This window comes from Spinacia oleracea, chromosome 3 (assembly GCF_020520425.1).
Source record: "Spinacia oleracea cultivar Varoflay chromosome 3, BTI_SOV_V1, whole genome shotgun sequence".
Lineage (NCBI taxonomy): Eukaryota > Viridiplantae > Streptophyta > Magnoliopsida > Caryophyllales > Amaranthaceae > Spinacia > Spinacia oleracea.
In genome coordinates, this window is record NC_079489.1 from 48,870,299 (window position 1) to 48,893,181 (window position 22,883).

A 22,883-nucleotide genomic window follows, 5' to 3' on the forward strand; every position below is an offset into this window, starting at 1 on the left:
TCGAATTACGGTAACAGTTAACCTAATATTGCATATTGAAACAAGTTCGCAAATTCACAAGGAAAAATCGCAACATATTTTACGAATCAGAGTACTAATTAATCACGAAATTCAAACAAAAAAAACGTTAAACATCAACCAATTGTAGAATAATTGCCTTCCACATAACAAATTGTAAGGAAAGAATAAGAGATTCGTACTTTTTTGAGATTCTTTTGAACACATTGATTTCTAGGGTTTCAGAAAATTTGCAGAGAAAAACTATTTTTTCTTTTTTACTATGGAAGAAAGAGAATGGAAAATCAAGTTTATCTGGATCAAGTCGCTTAAAAAGGAAAATGAAGGATTAGAAGAAACTGGGGAGGAGAAGACGAAGCATCCTACTCTTTTTTAATATTACTCCGGTTAATTATTAAAGGGCAACCAAAACATTTTGTCCTCTTTGTTAGAGGTATTAAAGGGCAATCAAAACATTTCGCCCTCTTTGTTAGTTATATTGAAGAGCGACCAAATAATTCCGCCCTCTTAATGAATATCGAATATCAAAGAAGGCAATTAAATAATTTCGCCCTGTTTGCTCATATCAACAAAGATAATACTATATCGCCCTGTTTGATCCGTTCTACTGGAACGATTTTATTATGGCCTTTCTTTTGACGATAAAATCACCCTCCTTGCTTCTAATTCTTGTAGTGTTGGCTTGTCTAACGTAGTTTATGGCATACTCCGTATTTTGAAGATGAAAAGAGCAAAATCGTACATACTTTAGCATCTACTCCGTAATAATTCCATAAACGACAACTTGTACAGTCTTGTACTTGTATGATGACCTAGTCAACCATTTGAAATTTTGCATGATAACTCAAGGTGACGGGATCTAGATTTTGAATCAACAATTATGGATTAGTTTGTATAACTGTAGACTTTAATTTAAGGCTGAGGTGTTATCCAATATTTGGTCCCTTGTCCCTACTCAATTTGACTAAATTTACCAATCTTTAATCTTTAATTATTTAGTTGGTAATTGTTATCTAACTCCTCCAATCTGGCTGTTTAATAATAGATAATTACATAGTGGTTTAGGAGGAAAACCTTTTTTGTTAGTGCGTAGGGACTACAGAGTGGTCATTGAAGCCCCAAAAATCATGATTAAATTTTTTTTAATCATGTGTCTATGTATTCATTTACTTTAAATTCTTGTTTATAGAAAACTACTGTAAAAAAACATTAGAAAAAGCGTAATTAATAGATAGAGGCTGGAAGAGTGTAAGAGAAATGTGGTTTAAGTAAAAAAAAAGGGAATTAGACCTTGTTCTATAGGAAGTAGTATATTTATTTTATCTTTATTTTTATTTCTAGCAAGTTAGTTATAAAGTAGTTAAAGTTTGTTAGAAGGTTGTTACAAGCTTTGTATATAAGCTACTATTGGGCTTGCTTCTCATTCAAGAAATTGAGTTAATAAACACAATTTTCTTCGATTCTCTCTCTCTCTAAATTCCTAATTCTCTCAAGGTTCTTCATGGTATCAGAGCTGAAATCTCGTTTTTGAGATTTAGGTTTTCGATTTTTGATCTGAAATTTGTGCATCACAACAGTTTCATATCACTTGATTTGCTGCGAAGTTTCTTGCTGATTGCGAAACTTCTTGCTCGATTATGTGACTTTGATTGAGTTTGTTTGAGTTGATTGATGCAATGGCGACTGATGGATCTGAAACTAATAATGATTCTCATCTGAACAATGGTGAAAATGGAGGTAATCTTGATCCTTATTTCATAGCAAATTCAGATAGTCCAACTGCTTCTCTGGTTTCTGTAGTTTTTAATGGCATGAATTTTATGCGATGGAAGAGAAATGTTATGAGAGCGTTAGTTGCTAAGAACAAAGAAGGATTTGTAAATGGTGGAATACTGAAACCTGCTGTGAATCACAAAGACTATCATAAGTGGAAACGTGCTGATTTTATGGTAGTAAGATGGATTCTGAGTTCTATGAGCAATGAATTAGCTGATGATTTTGGTTATATTGATAATGCTGTGGAATTGTGGAAGGAATTGAATGAAAGATTTGGACAGTCTAATGGTCCTCTGATCTATCAGCTGAAAAAGGAAATTGATAGCTTAAATCAGGAGAACATGACAATTGTTACCTATTATGGTAAACTGAAGAAACTATGGGATGAGATGCAAAGTTTGAGAGCTTTTCCTACATGTGTGTGTGGAGCATTGAGTAGCTGTAGTTGTCAAATTTTGAAAAAGATGGCTGAATTTGAGGAAGAAGACAAGATGATGAAATTTTTGCTAGGATTAAATGGAGGATTTGAAGGCACTGTGACAAATGTGTTGGCTATGGATCCTCTGCCAAGCATAAATAGGGTGTTTGCCATTACTCAGCAGATTGAAAAGCAGAAAGAAGTCAACAATGGCAATGCTGAAGTCAATGCTATGAATAGCAGTGCTATGGTTGCTCAATCATACAGAGGTGGACAATCACAGAAGTACAGCAGTGGTAAGAAAGACTGGAAAGAAACCAAGAAAGAGAAGATGTTCAAGGTTTGTACTCATTGCAAAGGGAAAGGGCATACTGTTAATCAGTGTTTCAAGCTCATAGGATATCCTGATTGGTATAATACTATCAAGGCTTCTAAGGGGTCACAATATCAATCTGATGGAAGCAGAATGGCAGCTAATGTGAACTCTGCTTCTGATGTTGGAGATAGTCCACTTGATGAGAACTTATCTGGTTCTGGAGCTATGAGAAGTGAATTTCTGAGTGCAATTTGCCAAGAAGTCATGAAAGCAATGAAAACCAAGCAATCACATGGTGAGGATGTGGATGGAACATCCAGTTCCTTTGCAAATTATGCAGGTATCATCTCTCATTCTTTTAACTGTACTGTGAACAATGTGCTAAATGATTGCTTGTGGATTGTGGATTCTGGTGCTTGTGATCATATGACATATGATGAGAGTATTCTGATAAACAAGAGAACACTTCAGAAGGTGATTAAGGTTGGTTTGCCTGATGGTTCTCAAATGAATGTTGATACTATAGGTGATGTTATTTTAACTGATGAACTGATGCTGTGCAAAGTGTTATTGGTCAAAGGTTTCAAACACAATTTGTTGTCTGTTGGTAGATTGATTGAACAAACTGGTATTCAGGTTATATTTACTGGTGATGGGTATTGTTTCCAGGACCCTTCTAATTCAGTATTGCTTGGTGCTGGCACAAGGAAACAAGGTTTATACTATTTTACCAAAACCACAGATGTTAAAGGTGTAGAGGATGTTGCTTATGGTTGTAATGCAGCAGCTAATGTAGTAGAGGATGTTGTTACTGATATGCACACAAGTGTTTTGCCAAATAAAACTGCCACTAGTTTGTTTCAGTCTAAAGTTGATAACAGAAATAAACTAGATCTTTTGCATGCCAGATTAGGGCATCCTTCTTTGTCAAAAATGAAGTTTGTCAATGCTGCTTATTGTAAAGGTGTTACAGAATACAATTGTGCTGTTTGTTGTAGTTCTAAGCATCATAGATTTCCTTTCAACATTAGTGACAGTAAAGCTTCTGCTTGTTTTGAATTGATTCATTTGGATCTATGGGGACCTTATAGAGTTAGAAATCTGGATGGTGCAACATATTTTCTGACTGTCTTAGATGATCATAGTAGAGTAACATGGACTTTTCTGCTCCATAACAAAATGCAAGTGGAAAAGGTAGTTGCAGAGTTTATATCTATGGTTGACACACAATTTGACAAGAAAATCAAAAGAATTAGATCTGATAATGGCACTGAAGTGGTGAAAGAATCATGCCAAGCTCTATTTGCAAGCAAAGGCATATTACATGAAAAGAGTGTTCCATATGTTCCTCAACAGAATGGTAGGGTTGAGAGAAAACACAGGAGTCTTCTTGAAATTGCCAGAGCTTTGAGGTTTCATGCTGGATTGCCAAAGAAGTTCTGGGGAGAGTGCATTCTTACTGCTACTCATCTGATAAACAAAATTCCAGCAAAGGTGTTAGGGTGGAAATCTCCATTTGAGGTTATGTTTCAGAGTGTTCCTGTTTATGATACCCTAAGGGTGTTTGGTTCTTTATGTTTTGCTCATAACACTCAGCTCAAGAGGGATAAATTTGATTCCAGAACTAGGAGATGTGTGTTTCTGGGTTATCCTGCTGGTTACAAGGCATTCAAGCTGTATGATATGGACACTCACACTGTGTTTGTCTCCAGAGATGTGATATTTTTTGAAACTGTGTTTCCATACAAATCTTCTCAATCACCTAATTCCATAATCCCTGCTCCCATTCAGACAGTACAGTTTGGTACTGAACCTATTATTTCTCCTCCAAATGATTTCTTTGAATTTTCTTCTGAAACACAATCTTCATCTGAACCTAACTTGTCTCATTCTCCTATTCTATCTACAAATACTTCTCCACAAAATGCTTCTCACAATAGTTTACACAGTAATCACTCTCCTCATGATTCTACTCCCATTTTTAATCATGTCCCTAATTCTGCTAATCAGTCTCTTTCACCCATTATTGATACTCAATTACATATTCCTACCACTTCTGACAATCACCAAATTGTTCCTCACAATGTTGTTAGACAAAGTACCAGAATCATTAAACCATCTACTGTGCTTCAGGATTTTGTTGGAGGATATATCCCTCGCAGACATGTATCTCCTTCTTCTACTGAATCTCTTTCATTCACTGTGAATGATTGTTCTGCTTATGTTGATGATGATGATAGTTGGATAACTGATATGGTTTTCAGTTGTTCTGACACCTTGGATTCCTTAGCTTTTTCTGTTTTTCAATCTCCCAATGATCCTAAACATTACAACCAAGCTAAACATGATACTAATTGGTTGCTTGCTATGGACAAAGAGATTCAAGCTTTGGAATGCAATGATACTTGGGAACTAACTCAGTTACCCAAAGATAAAAAGGCCATTGGATCCAAGTGGGTTTACAGGACAAAACTTAATCCTGATTACTCCATAGACAGACATAAAGCTAGGTTGGTTGCTATTGGTTATCAGCAAGTTGAAGGTAGGGATTTTACTCAAACTTTTTCTCCTGTAGCTAAGTTGGCTACTGTGAGAATTGTTATTGCTCTTGCTGCTGTCAGAGGATGGGAATTGTATCAACTGGATGTTAATAATGCTTTCTTGCATGGCTATATTGATGAGGAGGTTTACATGAAACCACCACCTGGCTATCTTAAGGCTAAACCTGGTGAAGTTTGCAAATTGAAAAGGTCACTATATGGCTTAAGGCAAGCTTCTAGACAATGGAACAAAGAATTGAACAAATTTCTTAAGTCTTTGAACTTCCTGCAGTCCAAACAGGATTATTCTTTGTTTACAAGAACTCATAATGGAGAGTTTCTTGTAATCTTAGTATATGTTGATGATATACTAATCACTGGCACTTCCAAAACCCAAATAGAAGAAGTGAAAGTTGCTTTGGATGTAGCCTTTACAATCAAAGATCTTGGTCACCTAGCTTACTTCCTTGGTATTGAAGTTCATAGAACTGATAAAGGTATCTTTCTCTCTCAGAGAAAATACATTCAGGATATATTGATTGATGCTGGTATGGAAAATTGTTCCACTACACCTGCCCCTCTTTCTTGTGGATTAAAACTATCCATTGATGATGGTGATTTTCTTGATGAACCAGAAGTTTATAGAAGGCTTGTGGGTCGATTACTTTATCTGGGAATCACAAGGCCTGACTCGTCTTACAGTGTTCAGCATCTCAGTCAGTTTGTTCACTCTCCTAAAGTGCCTCATCTCAGAGCTGCTCTCCATGTTCTAAAGTACTTAAAAGGTACATTAGATAAGGGATTGTGGTATTCATCTGCTTCTGATACACAACTTTATGCATACAGTGATGCTGATTGGAGTTCTTGCCAATTTAGCAGCAGGTCTCTCAGCTCTTATGCTGTATTTCTTGGCAATAATTTAGTCTCATGGAAAACCAAAAAGCAACGCACTGTTAGTAAATCATCTGCTGAAGCAGAATACAGAAGCATGTCTGGCACTGCTAGTGAGCTTGTTTGGATTCAAGGATTACTTGAAGATCTTCAGGTTCACATTCCATTGCCTGTTAAATTATTTTGTGACAATACTTCTGCAGAACATCTTGCTCAAAATCCCATGTTCCATGAGAAGACCAAACATCTTAAAAGAGACATGCACTATGTTCGTGAGCAAGTGGAGGCTGGTTTCATTGAAACCTCTCATGTTCCTGGTTCCTTGCAGCTTGCAGATCTTCTTACTAAACCCTTAGCTTCTTCTAGACATCATCTATTGTCTGCCAAGCTTGGACCTGTATCTAAAGTCCAGCTTGAAGGGGGAGTATAGGAAGTAGTATATTTATTTTATCTTTATTTTTATTTCTAGCAAGTTAGTTATAAAGTAGTTAAAGTTTGTTAGAAGGTTGTTACAAGCTTTGTATATAAGCTACTATTGGGCTTGCTTCTCATTCAAGAAATTGAGTTAATAAACACAACTTTCTTCGATTCTCTCTCTCTCTCTAAATTCCTAATTCTCTCAAGGTTCTTCATGTTCTCTTTAACTTATAGCATTTTATAAGTTCAGATAAGTTAATATAAGTTTCTATAAAGTTCAATAAGGTCTTATAATTTTCAATAAGAATCTCTAAGTTCCAATAAGTTTCAATAAGTTTTTATAAGTTCTAATAAGATCTTATAAGGTCGTATAAATTTCAATAATGTCTTAAATAAAATGTGTAATATTATAATTATTTGCGTTGTTATATTAAATAAATTATATTTATATTATCATATTATAATAATTTATGGTTACTAATTGACGATAATAATTATCAGTGACACGTAAATAAGAATTAATATGTTATTATTAATTACTATAAAACTTAATAAACACTTTTAAAACTACGTATATATCACAAATCAATGGACGATTTTTTGGTGAGACGCAGATAATCATAATATTACTTCTTTATATCAATGCATCAAGTGAAATTCTCGTATGGAGTATCAAAGAGTTGTTTTCGTTTGTGATAAAGTTACATTACGGAGTATAAAGATGTTTATTAAAGAGTTAGTTACAAACATGTTTTTACAAATTGGCCGAATTCGTACTTGGACTTTATAAATTTTGGATAATTATTACAGAGTAATAATTTATATTAAATAACATAAAAACATAATTATTAATATAGGAACTAAATAATATTTGCTTTATTAATTTATATTTATCACTACTAGAAAAAAGGCTGCAACGCTCTTTTATGCAACGATTTTACTTGCGTTGCTATATCATAGCTATTGCAACAGTTAAATAATTATACATTTGAGTAGACTTTGAGTTTGAAAAAGTGTTGCCATAAAAAAATTGTGGAGACGGTTGTATATTTTAATTATTCTATTGCAACATTTTTTAGGTTTTATATTTTGTTGATAAGATATGGCAACGGTTTTGGTGAAATAGGAAGTAGGTTAAAAGTAAAATAAATAAATAAATTAATTAAAGTATTAAGTTTTCAATAGACCACATTTTTTTTGGTTTCCCTCCCTCTCACCACGTTTTCACTTCCTTTTTTGCTCCCCCAAACCCTTAATTCCTTAAACACTTTCTACAGTTCTACCTCTCTTTGTTCGATTTCTTCTTCTTCGTCGTTCTCCTTCATCCTTTTCATCATCATTCTTTGGAGATTTTGTTTCTGAATTTTTGATTGGGTCTTTGAATTAGAGATAAGAGAAATTGCTGAATGGGTCTTTGAATTGGAGATGAGAAAAATTGGCGAATCGTGTTTCTGAATTGGCGAGAAGAACAAGGTTATTTGTATATTTCTTTTCGAATTTCCTCATAAATTTAAGAACTTTGGCTGTTTAAATTATTATCGATTTAAATTGGATTTTTTTGTGTGGTTTTATGGCTAATTAGGGTTTCTTAGTTAGGGAAATTCGTATGATTTTGCTCTCAGGTTTTTTTTGATGCGTGTACGATTTAATTACAAAATTATTTTTTGATTTCACAATATCAATCAATTTTGGGGATCGATCAATTGGTTGTTTTGGATGAATTTAGTTCCAAATTTTGGTAGAATTGTGTGAACGATTATATTGAACTGATTGATATTGATTATTATCAGTTTTGATAGTTGATGGTGCTTGAAATCAATGAAGTTATCCCGAATGTATTCATCTTCTGAATTTGTATAGTGTTTTCTCCTCCTATTTTGTTCTGCAATTCCCTTTTCTTAAGTTGAATACTTGCCCATCATAAACTTCCTGTAATTAGTTTGTTGTAATTGTTTGTACAGGTCCCTGTGATGTTTTGTTTTCTGGTTGTTATTTTCTGGTCCTTCCTAGAAGGTTGGAAACACAACTTGAACTTAGGTTGTAAAAATGGTGCTTGGGTTTTGAATATAGTTGCTACAGCTTAATTTGAATTTAGGTAGGAAGGGCATAGATTGATGTTCTTTTGGACTGATCTTTGAAACTATAGGTTGCATATCTAGTGCAGGGATTGCTGCAAATATGCTTATGGCTTGTCTTGCCACCAGAACTGCTAAACCAGATGGTCAATGCTAAATTTCTCCGGATAAGGTATTCCTAAGAGTTTCATGTAAAAGATTTTTGGTAAAAGAAACTCAATAAAGTTGCATGACTGCATGAAATGAACTTGTGCAAAGCTCAACTCGATCATGCTTAATTAGTCAAAATGGCTTGATTATGATGCATGAAAGATTTAAATTTCTGCATGCACAAAGTTGTAATTACGTTATTCTAGCTAATTTTAGGAATAATTTTAGAGGTATTAATCTAAGCCAAAGAACTGAGCTGCAGCCCAGGCGAGATTCATTCAGCTTCGGCTTTACGTAATCTATGGTTTAGGGATTTCTAAATTGGTTGTGGTTTTCCTTTGCTGTCTTTTTCTTTCTTCTACAAGAGCAATTACTATTTCAGTAAATTTTCTGTCTCCAGAAGGATGATTTAGAAAATCTTGGGCCTTATTTGATTGTATCTTAACGGGTTTGAGAGCTCACTCGGTTTTCTCTTTAAGTTCTTTTGATTGTATCATATTAAGTTCTTTTCTCTATCTCTCTCTTGGAGCCATTGCTCCCTTACATTTGATTTTCTGTCTCTGAAATTATCACTTTTATAGGTCGATGAGTATCTGTTACAACTCCCTATAAATACACTTCCAGGTATTGGACATGTGTTGGAGCAAAAGTTGAAAAAGAAAGGAGTTCAGACTTGCGGCCAGCTGCGAATGTTTCCCAAGGTCTAATGTTTAGTGAGAACCATCAGTGCTAACTTTGTGCATAATGTTTTCTGATTGGAATATTGGTTGATTAGTTCTTTTTATCTGCCTCTTTGTTCCTCCTGGATGTAAGATTATGAAATCTTACCAGCGAGTTTTCTCTTACAAAATTTCTCAACAAGGTTTTATGTATTGAATCTCTAGGAGGCTTTACATAGGGACTTCGGAACAAAGACCGGTGAAATGTTGTGGAATTACTCCAGAGGTGTTGATAACCGGCTAGTTGGAGTCATTCAGGTTTGGCATAATATATGACACTAGTTTGTTGCGCCTCTTTGGTTTACTTAAATTTTGTATGGTGGTTGCTTATGAGGAATTGAGAGGTTACTTGGGATGGAGTTACGTCTTGCAGCAAGACTAGCTACAGAAAACTTTAGTGGTTCACATATTCCTTATTCGTTCTTTAGTATCTTTAGTGGTTCACAATTATATGTATGGACACACCAGTTCAGTGAAATGCACTCCAAAGTTTAACTTCCCACACTTACTCCACCTGGTTGTCCCCCAAACATACCAAAGTAGCTTCTCTTTATAATGTTTTCTGATACAAATTGTTGGTTTGTTTGATTTTTTGGATAATGCGTCATGTGAAGCAGTATAAATGACTTTAATGGTACATAGTTGTTGTCAACTTGTCAATTTTTCCTAGTCAAGAAAATAACCTAATACTACGTTCATTTTGGAGTTGTTTGTTCTGGTTGTGAGTCTGCAACAATTTTGCTGGTTCTGTTGGAGTTGTTTTTTCTAGTTGTGACTCTGCAATGTGTTTTTAGTTAGAATATTCTGACCTGCTAGTAGTTGTTCAGTTCCGCAAGGGTGGCTAGTAGTTGTTAAGTTTCGCAAGGGTGGCTATTCAGTTCCAGATAGCAAATTCTGATGTGCTAGTAGCTTTTCAGATTCTAATGTGCAGGTTGTTGATCAATTCTGTAAGGTTCTGATCTTCCAGAATGGTTTGTTCTCGTTGTCAGTCTAGTAAAATCCTGCGATAGAAGTCGTGCAACTTTGATGTGTTTAAGCTACTGCTTTGCAGGATTGCAACAAGTTTTTTGCTCCCTGCAATTAGTTTGTTTTGTTCAGCCAGGTGGTTTTAAGCTACGGCTTTGCAGGATTGCAATAAGTTATTTGCTCCCTGGAACTAATTTTTTTTGTTCATCCATGGGGGGGGGGGGGGGGGGGGGTGTTCTGCCCTTCCTGTGCAGTTTTGCTGCTCGTTTGTGTTTCTTCCCGTGTAGCTGTGTTGTTGTGTTGCATAATTGATCAAATTATTTCATTTTAATTTCACACAATAATTTCCTATTATTTTGTTTGTTTACAAGATGGTAGATAGAAGGAGAATGGTAGATAAAAGGATGGCAGGAAAGGCATAGATCGAAGTTCTAATAAATTAAATACTAGATTTTTCTCATTATAATGATTGTTATGGATATTTTATTTTATAATAAGTAAAACTTAATTTGAAATAAATGTTTCTTTTTGTAATAGTTGGATGTTTTGGTGTAATATTTTCATTTTAACGAGCTACTAAATAAACGCGTATGAGAATGTTGCTATAAGCTCACATTAAAGTGCCATAATAGTGTATCAAGAAACCTTGCTATGATTCACATAAAAATGTCGCAATAGTATAGCAAGAAACGTTGCTATAGACTCATGTAAAAGTGTCGTCATACATGTATCAAAAAACATCGCTATAGACTCATATAAAAGTGTTCCAATAGCGGTATCAAGATGTTGCTATGACTATAAAAGTGTAGCAATATTAGAGCAATAAACGTTGTCATAGACTGTTGATAGCACTGCTTTAGATAATAAAAGTGTTAGCCTAGCTAAACACTAAAATTGTTGCTTGAAATCCTAAATAATTGTTACTAAAACTTAAAAACTGTCGCCTTAGATATAATAAAACTGGTTGCAAAGGTTAAAAATTGTTGCCTAAGAAAAGCGTTACTAATGATAACTATGGCAGCAGTTTTATAAAGTTGTTGCCTAAGGCATCATAACTGTTGCCATAGAGTTATAGCATCGCCACCTATTGGCAACGCTATATAAACTGTTGGTATAGGTCTATGGCAACATTTAATGGATTTTTGCCAACACATTTAGGCCGTTGCTATAGCCCTATTTTGTATATTAATATTTACAATCTACTATTATCAATATTCGAATGGTTAAAATTTAGTTATAATCTAATAAACTTTAAGTAATGTCTACTAAGTTCCCTAAATAAGGTCCTATAGGTTAAATAAGGTCCTATAAGGTCCTATAAGTTAAATAAGATCTAATACAAAAAGAAAGAATATTTTTCGGAACTCTTTTTTCTCTCTAGCCATGGAATAGGCGCACGATAAGGTCTGTTTGCTATTGTGCACCCATCATTAAAATGACGAGGAAGAAGAAGAACCAGAAGCAGGAAGTTCCTGAAGTTAATTAGGAGGCCTCTTCCCCTCTCTATATTGTTTCATCACGTCCTAAGAACCAACACCAGTTGAGAAACGTGACACCAATTAATGGCGGCGAAGCGCGAGCGACGTAGGCGGTAATTTCTCCATTTTCGTCACATCCAAGTAATGGACCACCTTCTCCGGAACTTCAGGAAGCCATTGATGCCTACCATTCTGCGATTAACTACTCAACACCCCCCCATCCTTGGAAACCTAGGTAACTTCTCCAAAGATTCCTGAAATCGTGGAGGATATGCAGGGAGGTAGGATTCTGGGAGGGTCTGCGTTGGAGAAGGTGCGAGAAATGGTGAAGAATGTGAATGTTGTGTTTGGTTTGAGCAATGGTACGGAAACCCTTGTTAAAAAGGGGGATTTTGGCAACCCAGAAACATAGCATGTTCGAATCAATGGTGAAGCTGAAGGAGAGGGAATGCGACCACAACTGGAGCAATGTAGCATCAATGTGGACCCGAAAGCTCCTTGGGCGAACTTTTTTAAGCCTAAGAATATGACTCCTAAAGGGTACTCCCCTATCTTTCATTTCTCCCACATTATCTGATGGTGCCCCTGTGTCTGTGCTTGATAAATCTGACTTATATACAATGGCTGATAAGTGGGAGGCTGCTATTATCATGTATGTGGTGGGGGAGAGCCTTATATTGGGGTTGTTATTAGGTTTATTGAGAAGGAATGGATTGTACGTTGTTGTAGATGCCTACATTTGTCCCTAGGCCCGAAGCGGTGAGTTCGATGATGAAACTATAACCCGCTCGCCAACAAAGCACTCGAATTAGCTAAAGAACGACCCTTGACTGACTGAAGAGACCACCCGGAACAGAACCTGTTAAATATAGTAACTTCCATAAATAGAAAGATTCAAGAAATAGACTGGACGCATATTTAGTCGCATTCGCATCCCGATACGACTTAATATGTGGTTGCATCGATAGAAAGATAGAATATGATTATCTGCATTACAACACACCTGTACGCGCCACAATATTCTAGTGCCTGCCTTCAAGCTCTAGAATAAGATAGCTCGAACAATAGCACTTCTCAAACTCATACTTATCGGGTATGTTAACCTGAGTTACTTAAAAATGCATAAGAGTGCCTAGAATACGCTCGTTAGCCCGTTTAGCAAATGATACGTCCTTACCAAGTCAAAGTCTGTCTTATAAATTATGATTTAAATCTTGCACATAACATGATTGAATAGGCCTTGCAATAAGCTTTCCATAGACTTATCATAAGCCCAAATCCGGTTTAAAACGAATAAGTTATAAGGCCTTTACTTGGGCTTCGCTAAAACGGACCGACCTCCACTCTTTGGGCCATAACTCGAGATTTAAAAATACCATTGATGCATGACTAGCATCATTGGAAATCCGGATTCCGTAGCTTTCCAACAAGATATTATATGCAAGAATCCGAGTTTGTAAGAAGAAGTTATGAGCTGTTAAAGATCGAGTTTTCTGGAAATCCGCATATCTGCCTGCGCTGGCACTGGCAAAGCCGCGCTGGAATATTTCTAGCGCTCTTATTGGAGCGCCACTTTTTTCCGGCGCTTGATTTTGACTCCCACTAAAATTTAAACTCTTCAAATTCTATATGTAGGGGTTTACAGTTAAACACATTACATGATAGCGAAATAACCCCAAAGCCAGGAAGCATGTATAAAGTACAAATCAAGCAATACTTACGTTTGTAGTGTGTTTTCCCCAGTTTTAAAGAATCACGAACACGAACAAGAACTCCAGATGTTGTCCCTCTACTTGGTTCACCGACACGTTCATATCCTTCTTGAGATCGATGGCTTAGAAGTCACTCAAGATTCTTTGCTTCGGGAAGAACACTTCTGAAGGAGGAACACAGAGATTTAGGGTTTCTCTGTGTCTAGGTTAAAGTGTATGTTTAGTTTTTGTTGGAAAATAATAAGGGTGGTATTGGTGTTATAACCTTTCTGTTATAACACCAACCTGCCAAGGCACAAGGCTAGGGCCGACCAGCTCCTCGCAAGCCCATACGCGCGCACAACCACACAAATGATGGGCCTTGGGCCGCGCTGTGTGCGTTGTTGCTGCTGCTGTCCCGTGCGCGCCTGATATGCATGTTTTATATAGTATTTTTACCCCCGTCCCTTAGTACTTTTTTGTGTCAAACGTGCTCTTAGGAGCCGTTTCTAGTACTAATGTGTGTTATTGAGTGTGCCTTGAGTTTCAGGTTTGATTATGAGAAATTGGTCGTTTTAGACCCGTTTCATTGTTGATCTAGGCCACTATATGAGTCCGAGAAGTTCGGGACCTCCATCGTCGACTTTCGGGAGCCTTGGATGCTTATGGTTGAGCCCCGGGAGTTAGACTCAGTGATATGGGCGAGCTACATTGAAGATTGCAAATCGCCCTGGAAGCTGAGGGCGAAATGCAACCATCGGGCGGAATTATAAGCAATCTGGAATCATCAACGCGCGCCCGATCGGGCGCAGCTCGCCCGATCCAGATCGGGCGATCAATCTGGAGGTTGTATGGAGAGTTCACAAACCGCCCGATCGGGCGGATTTTGGCCCGATCGGGCCGAGAGTGGATCGCCCGATCGGGCGAAGCGACGCCCGATCGGGCGACGCCAACCCCCAGCACTTATGCGCGAGTTTTCTTTCCGTTTTTTGGGCTTTATTTTGGGCAAACTATTTAAGCAAGCCTTAATTGTTTTTAGAGTTCACCTTTTATTTTTAGTTTTGAACCTTGAGTTTATTTTCTTAGCTTATTATTCTCTCAAATTTGTTCCAATACTTAGTTTTATTTTCAATCAAAAATTCAAGCTTTCATTATTCATTGTTCTTCAATTAGGTATTGCTTCTTGTTCTAATTCAGTTTATTTCTTTAATCATGTTTTCTATTATGTTAATTGCTTTGTTATTTATTATCATGAGTGAGTAGTTTAATTTCTAGGGTTTAGGGGATCCATGAATGCATGATTGGGATTATAAGTGCACATGATATTTGGTTGATTGATTATAATTTCTATAGCTTATTATTATTGCTCGTCAATTCTGTTCGGCCGGACTATTTTGATTTGAGTTTGATTAACCTTAGATTATGCGCCGAGAGGTATAAATCTGATGCTTTTGGTATGTGGCTATTAGATAGGAATTATTTCTAGTACGTAGCGAGAGCCCGCTAGTTGTTATATCCTAAGGAATTCATAAGATTCGAGAGATGCATGATTTCCTAGTTATGATTGTTAATTGATTGTTATTGTCTGTTGTCCAATCCCGGTCTGTGTTTATGGTGAACCGCTGCCCTAGATTCCCTTAATATTGTAATATTCTAGTTTGATTATTTGCCTTAGTTTAATATACAAACCAATCCAACTCTTTGTTACCAGTAGTCTAGATTAGTTAATTAATAGTAGAAAGAACACTGTTTCCCTGTGGATACGATCCCTGCTTCCCTTACTATATTTTTAGTTGGTGAACGTTAGGTTTATCTTTGATAGGAGTGCGATTTAGCTTGTCAGCGCGCCCAGCTGTAGGCCTTGGGCCTTGCTCGTTGTGCTGGTGTGCTGTTGTGCCTGATGGGCCTTGCGCGCTTGGCTCGTTGGCCCGGCAGCGTTGCCTTCTCATATTTGTGTCCAATGCCTTACATCGATTGTTTATTGTATAGTACTTGACGATTCATCGTCATATGATACGATTATTCGTTTCTCCTAGCTTACGAATATACGTAATACGATATACGATTTCAATCCAATGTTATATCGTATATTTATGTTTTTCCGAACTAATTCCCGAAAAGCTATTAAATGAATTTCCGATTAATTTAATTAGGTGATCTGTTACATGCCAATGGTGTGACCTTATAGGTTCAGTCAAGAGTAAGCTGTGAGCCTAATATAGATTAGAATTCACTGATCGGAAGCATTGCTTCAGCCAGCTGTTTCGGTCACTTGATTTCACTTAATTAATTGTTCGTAATTGATATGAACCTTGGTATTAGACTAATGCACCTTGGGTGAAGGAAATATTTCCTTCAGTCTCACACTTGTCATTCAAACAAGTGTGCATTCACATTCCTTTGTCGCTAAGTGTTACTTACTGAACATAAGGTAAGATCAAAGCCATCCTTATTAGGTCCAGAAGTGTTTCTCGGATTACTGAGTTCAATTGTTAAACTTTTACAAAAGGTTAAGCCTTAACCATTCTGAGCCCGACCATGCATTTTCACAGTATCTAACTCTTTGAGAGGCCTTGTTACACAACAACACCATATCCTGTAAAAGATAGGAGGACAATCCAGTCTTGTGAGGGGGTCGAAAAAGCACGAGGCTAATGCGTGACCTCGTCCCTCGTGGGCGTGACGTTGTCAGATCAAGTGTAATTGGATTTCCTGTGAGTTTACACCTAATTGACTAGTAATATAGGAGTCGCCATTCAGTTTTTAACGACAATGAGAAAAACTGACAAAACCCGGTTATCGTGACATAAAGGGAGTGCCATTATATTCGACAACGACGGCCATAGGTTCCCTTGTGATCCCTAGTGTGGGGATCGCTCAACGTACACCCGCAGGGCAGAGATTGAGAGTTCGGGGGACTGTAAGTACCGAGAGGAGTGCTCATCGATATTACTCCAGAGGCAGGTTATCCTTACTAGCTCAGCATAAATAATTGAAGGGACATGCGTTAAACTATTAAAATATTCTGAATTGATTTTAGCAATATGCAACACATAATACTAAATCGATCGTGATTATCTTATTCAGATTGATTTAAGTTACCTAGCATGATAATTCAGTTTTCCAGGGTATTATCTTATTAGGCGTGATAGATCAATCAAATTAATAGTTTGACAATTTTATAAAAGGGTGATGAAAGCGATTAAATCATATGAGGGACACATTACAACGCATCCTTGAGAGGTGCGTTGTGGTTCTCAGAAAACTAACCACTTGGCTTTGCTATTTCTCCTTTTATTTATTGAATCTCGGGTTTCCAAGCAGTGTTCCAGTTTTTAGGCTTAATTCATCAAGCTACAAGGGGCAGGGTGCGTTCTGTTCGACTTTTGGGTCGATTACGACAGAACGCCGGATCAATTTTGCAGCGTGAGGCTTAGGCTTAAGGCTAGAGTCAATACTCAGATTATGGAATTGTGTGTTATTTTCACGTCGGTTTTAGGCTGTATTTATAGGAAAAGAGTGTGTGGAAAGATAAATTTTAAGATAAGAATCCAAAAAGAATCCGGAGATAAAACGGCCCCTAGGCACTTTCAGCGCCCAGGGCTGGGCGTCGAAGATTTCGGCGCCCAGATCCAGGCGTTGAAAATGGGATCTGGGCCGAGTTTTTGTCAGATTTGGACTCTTAGAACACGAAGCTTTTTGGGAGATTTATCCGAGTCTTTTAGTGCGTATTAACTTATGACGGAATGCGTCTGGGCCCGTTACGAACTCTAGGTTCGTTAGGAATTTAATTAATACGTAACTCTTATTTTCGAATTATACCAGGAATAGAATTCCTTTATAAATTCTATCTCTTTTAGGATTTATGTTGGAGTACAACACCTAATTCTGACAGGTTTCTATCTTTTATGATTTTGCCACTTTTAACAACTACCTTTTACGGCAGTTACTATTCTTAGCAGGTTTCTATAAATAGCATCTTTGGCTGAAATGAAAGGGTGATTGAGATTCGTTATTTTATAGGAGATGCGTTGCCAAGTGGAGATTTATGTTCTCATCATCGAACCTTCCCTTTCGGGAATGGGGACAAAAGTAGGCGTCTACAGTTAGCCCCCACTTTGACTGAGTCTCGAGATGAGACGATGGTCAAAGTACTAGACGGAGTGCGTCATACAAGCCATGGTGTATGTGACCTGTTTTGCGAGGGTCTCACGAGCCCCCGAGTGATAACATTTGACTTAAGGGTCATCACTTGAAGTGTTAACACATTCCTCACGCGTCATTGGAATTTGTTAACTGATAGTATAGAAACTCCCTCACTTTGTCATTAGAAGTATCTAAAGATGTTTTCGAAATGAAAGCTATAAAGTGTAACTAGGCCTGGCCAAGCCCAATCACGAGGTAAAACGTATTAAGGATTCTCATTTTCAGGGTTAGCTAAACGAGAAAACCCCCTTGTTTTTATAGGACGTAAAACAGAGGAAAATCCAGCACATCGCTCTTTTTTGGAAAAGCGGAAAACCAATCCTTTGATTTTTGGAAAAGGGAAACCATCCTTTGATTTTTGGAAAAGGGAAACCATCCTTTGATTTTTGGAAAAGGGAAACCATCCTTTGGATTTTGGAAAAGAGAAACTATCCTTTGATTTTTGGAAAAGGGAAACCATCCTTTGATTTTTGGAAAAGGGAAACCATCCTTTGATTTTTGGAAAAGGGAAACCATCCTTTGATTTTTGGAAAAGGATAAACCAGGAAAAGTTATCGCTGCAGCGACTAAGGACCTGCGCGGTTAGTGACGCAGACCCCGCCCGCTGAAGGTGGGCGAGCCCGTCCGCTGAGGGTGGACACCCCGTCCGATAGAAGTGGACGAATCTGTTTTGATATTTTGAAAATAAGGACCTACGCGGTTTGTGACGTAGACCCCGCCCGCTGAAGGTGGGAGAGCTTGTTTTTGTTTTGAAGATTTTATTTTCTTTTCATTTTCGAAAACTGAGGACCTGCGCGGTTAGTGACGCAGACCCCGCCTGCTGAAGGTGGGCGAGCCCTGTCCGTTAAGGGTAGACGCCCCTCCCGCTGGAGGTGAGCGAACCTGAATTCGTCTTTTCGATTTGGGGCTCGCGTGGTTCGTGGCGTGATCTTGCCCGATTAAGGTGGGCAAGTCCCTATTTCATATGTTCTTGGGATTTCTTTTGAGAATTTCTTTTTTATTCATTTCTGTAAGAGCGAATTCTTTCGAGGGATGCTCGGATTTAGTTGCAACCTGAATGTGGGTTGGCAACGTGTTTAAACGGACCATTGCTTCGTGGTCATCTGCCTTTCGTGGTTTTGAACAAGTCTTTACGGCTCATAGGATGTATGTCACAGTTTAGAACTAGCTTAGTTATGCCATTACTTGGGTCCTTGTGAAATGACCGGTGGGACCATATGTGAATGTTAATGGAGACCCTTTTTCTTTGAGGTCGAGTTCATTTTTGAATTTGTCCAAGCACGGGACGTAGCTTGGAAACGTTGTTTCAACTTGCATCCCTTTTTTGAAAAGCATATTTTCTTTCTTTCGAGCCCCCAAGCATTTGTACTTGGTGGTCGTTCTTTGCCAAGAGAAGTACGTATTTTATAACGTCCTTAATCGTGTTTGGGATCGTGCTCGTAAGTGCGAGCGATCTTTGTAGTGGTATGCTACTTTGATGAAGTCGTGGAGTGCGACTTCATTTTCTGGGCGACAAAGTTTGCTTTATTTTTCAATAATTAATACATCGAGCTTATTTTGGCCCGGATTGATCTTTTTGACAAATAAACGCTTTTTAATTTGAGAAACCAACGACTTGATTTTTATTTTTTTTGTGTTTCGAAGAATGACCTTGATTATTATTTTTTCTATATTGCCTTGAAAAATGTACACATATTTTTTCTTGAGATGAGTCTAAGTTTCGACAAGCTTTAACATTTGTTTTCACTATTCGGGCTCTAAAGGTGCTTTGGGCTTGATCTTGATTACAACAGGGCCTCGTGTCTACTAACACGGTTTTAAGTCCTTTCCTGCTCCGCGTTTTGAAGGATCCGGGCCTTGGGCTACATTTCCGGCGCCCCTGGCCAGACGTTAAAAATTTCGGCGCCCAGCCTTGGGCGCTGGAAATTCTATTTTGGCAGTTTTTCTTAGTTCCTGATTTCGTAACGCGTTTCCGAATGGGATTAGGATGTCACTTGATGCTTTCGTGTATATATAGGGGTTAAGTACGTCTTTCTTTTTCACCACTCTCAATCTTCCTCTCTTTTGCAATTGCTTAGCTTTTATTCTTCCCTACTCTTGCCATGTCGATTCCTCCCTTCTCCCTCCAACGAGTTGTTAGGCGCTGGCTAAGAGCCATTAATCCCACAGAAAAGGCTTTGTTGAAAGGATACCACTTAGAGGAATTCTTAGGCTTACAACAAATTAATATTGATTATAATTTTCTGTATGCGGCCCTAAACTTTTGGGATTCTGATCACCATGTTTTTGTCTTTCGAGGCAACGAAGTATGCCCTTTGCCAGATGAATTTGGCGCGATCCTTGGTTATCCTACCAATGCTACTCCTGCTACCCCTGGCACTTTTGAAGAGGGTAAAACAACTATAGGGGCTTTCCTAGGACTAGATGCTAACGTGCTCGCTGAGATCGTTGTGGGTGATAAGGTTAATTTGGCAAAGCTTGTAAGCATAATAACATGTGCGGAAACAATCCCCAAACCCAGGAAACATTTATAAAGCACAGATTAAGCAAACTTACATTCGAAGCGTGTTTTCCACAATAATCTGTCAACGAACACGAAAAAAGAATTCCACTTGTCGTTCCTCTACTTGGTTCACCGACACGATCAGATCCGTCTTGATTATCGTAGCTTAGACAATCGATCAAGATACTTTGCTTTTGGGAAGAACTCACTTTGGAGGCACAGAGAGAATTAGGGTTCTCTGTGTCTAGGGTTTGAGTAGTATGAATTGTGTGTTGGAAAAATACAATTGACCTATTGTATTAATGATGTAACCGGCCAAGACTAAAGAGCCTTGACCGGCCACATCACCCAAGCACATGGACCACATAGCCCCGCCCAGCGACACACACTGCAGGCCGAAGCCCACAGCGCGCGCGCGCCAAGCAGCTGGGCCATGGGCCTGCTCGCTCGTCATTGCGGTGCTTGCTGTGCGTGCTGTTGCGTGGTCGTGCCCAATGGGCTGGCCTTGCTCACCTTTTCTCGCGAGCTTGCTGGCTCGTTGGGCCTTGCACAATTACGTGCTTGGCTCGACGGGCCTGCAACTCCGATGCCCTTCGTATTCGTGATTTAATATATTTCCGATATATTATTTATCGTTTCGTATTCGACGAATCACCGTCGTACGATACGATTTATTCGTGTCGCCCAGCTTACGAATATTCGCGATACGATATACGATTCCGATGCAAGGTCTGAAGGAAATAATGCCCTTGGTCCAAGTATGCATTCTATGTTAAGTCTAATAAATGCGGTTCAGTATTAATTAACAAGTTAATAATTCAGTGAGATCAAGTGAGCTGAATGCCTAGCTAGAGGCCGCTTCAGTTCAAGTGGAATTAATGATATTAATCCACAGCTTACTCTTGACTGAACCCGTAGGGTCACACAAATAGTACGTAAACGGATCAAGTATTTAATGGCATTAAATACTCCATCTATGAATATTCGGAACCGACGGATCTTGGTTTCAGTGGGAGCTAAGATCGTCACAGGCAAGAAATGAATACTCCGGAAACGATGATATTGCCGGAAACGGAAATATGGATCGTATCGGAAATATGAATATTATCCAAGTCGTAGATGTTGCCGGAAACGGAAACATGGTACGTATCGGAAAATATTATTGGAAATGGAAATATTACCAGAATCGGAAATATTACCGGAAACGGAAATATTGTCAGAATCGGAAATATTGCCGGAATCGGAAAATAATTCCGGAAACGGAAATATTAAATATTTGTTCGAAACGGAAATTAATTCCGGAATCGGAAATATTAAATATTGTTCGTATCGGAAATAGATTCCGGAAATGGAAATTTAATCGGAAGCGTATCGTACGAATTAGCATCGGACGAGGCTTGCCGGACGAAGGCCCAGCACGAAGCCGGGGCCATCGCCCAGCAAGCATGCGCGCCACAAGCCCAGCCAAGGCAGCGGCCAGGCCTACCGCAAGGCAGGCCCAGCGCGCGCCAAGGGCCACGGCTGCGTGGGCCGTGCTGCGCGGGCTGCTGCTCGCACGCGCATGGGCAGCCCTTGTGGCTGCCGTGTGTGTGTGAGTTTGTGCTCATGCGTGATTCCTGAATCTACAAGAGTCAGTGTATGATTAAATTTCTATTCCTAATTGGATAAATTAATTAAATAGAATTCATGTAGGATTCTAATTCCAATTAATTCGCATCCTACTAGGATTACGATTCCTTTTCCATAACTCTATAAATAAAGGCCTAGGGGTCATAATTTATACACAAGTTTCAAAGTATTCAAAAAGTGAGTTTTTGAGAGAAAATTAAAACACACATCTTGCTCAAAAGTGCCGAAATTTTCTAGTACCTTAAGGGCGATTCTAGTTGGTCAATCTTAAGGCGGAACCGGACGTGCTGTGGACTATCTACGGAGGGACGACACTTGGAGTCCTAAAAGACTTGTTCTTGTTCGGTTCGGGCGCAGCTAGGGAGGGCACGCAACAAAGAGTATGCATCTAAATTATGCTATATGATTATGTGTAAATAATATGTTGTCCTGGGTTAATGGTTGTTTCCGCATGATCTATGTAATGTCATATGTATCATAACCTCACAGTGGTATCACGAGCCCCTTATTATTTTCATAATCTAAATTGCATTAATATGGTTAAATATTACAAATTTGCAAGAATTAAAAGGGGTGATTAATTTTCGTAATTGTTAATTAATTGCAAATTGCGTTTATTTAATTATACGTACGCAGTTTTTCGGCAGTTTCTTCGTTACTCATCCGAATTGAGTGATTTTTGTGTCAATTCCGCATGTAAAAGGCATTCTAAAATTTTGACAAAAATAATATTTTTCTGCCGAACCCAGAATTCTCAAGTTCGAAGCCTAACTATGACTTTTCGAAGGTTTTAGTTTTTCGAATGCAAAATTTCGTAAATTTAAGATGTTAAATTAAATATTTGCGATTCTTGTTGATAAATCTTGAATTTTTGATTGACCTACTGCATATGTTTAACAAGTTTGAATGCCTAGTCTTGTTAATTATGCAATCTAATTTGTAATTATGATTAATTTGTTGAAAATTAGAATAATTTAGAATTAATTTGATTTTCATAATTAATTGTAATTTAATTAGAAACCTATGATTAAAAACCACCATAAAAATTGTAAATTTACGATAAATTTTAAATTTTTATGACCTAGACTTG

At 37.9% G+C, this 22,883-nt stretch overlaps 2 protein-coding genes and 1 long non-coding RNA gene across 3 annotated transcripts in view; all 3 read left to right on the forward strand.

Annotated features, from left to right (window-relative positions):
* Positions 1 to 1,368: 1,368 nt before the first annotated feature.
* LOC130468995 (uncharacterized) lies at positions 1,369 to 3,519 on the forward strand. Its single transcript, XM_056838036.1, has 2 exons — positions 1,369 to 2,868; positions 3,198 to 3,519. The coding sequence occupies exons 1-2, from the start codon at positions 1,695 to 1,697 to the stop codon at positions 3,206 to 3,208; spliced, it is 1,185 nt and encodes a 394-aa protein (XP_056694014.1). The 5' UTR covers positions 1,369 to 1,694; the 3' UTR covers positions 3,209 to 3,519.
* Positions 3,520 to 7,625: 4,106 nt separating this feature from the next.
* Positions 7,626 to 10,487, forward strand: LOC130468996 (uncharacterized). Its single transcript, XR_008929366.1, has 4 exons — positions 7,626 to 7,849; positions 8,523 to 8,623; positions 9,183 to 9,302; positions 9,486 to 10,487. It is a non-coding gene; the product is annotated as an uncharacterized lncRNA (long non-coding RNA).
* A 1,234-nt stretch (positions 10,488 to 11,721) lies between these two features.
* LOC130469680 (4-coumarate--CoA ligase-like 2) overlaps positions 11,722 to 22,883 on the forward strand; it is a 116,380-nt gene continuing 105,218 nt past the window's right edge. Inside the window, exons 1-2 of the mRNA XM_056839100.1 lie at positions 11,722 to 11,763; positions 12,000 to 12,126. Coding sequence (XP_056695078.1) covers positions 11,722 to 11,763; positions 12,000 to 12,126 — 169 coding nt within the window. The remainder of the gene's footprint in view (positions 11,764 to 11,999; positions 12,127 to 22,883) is intronic.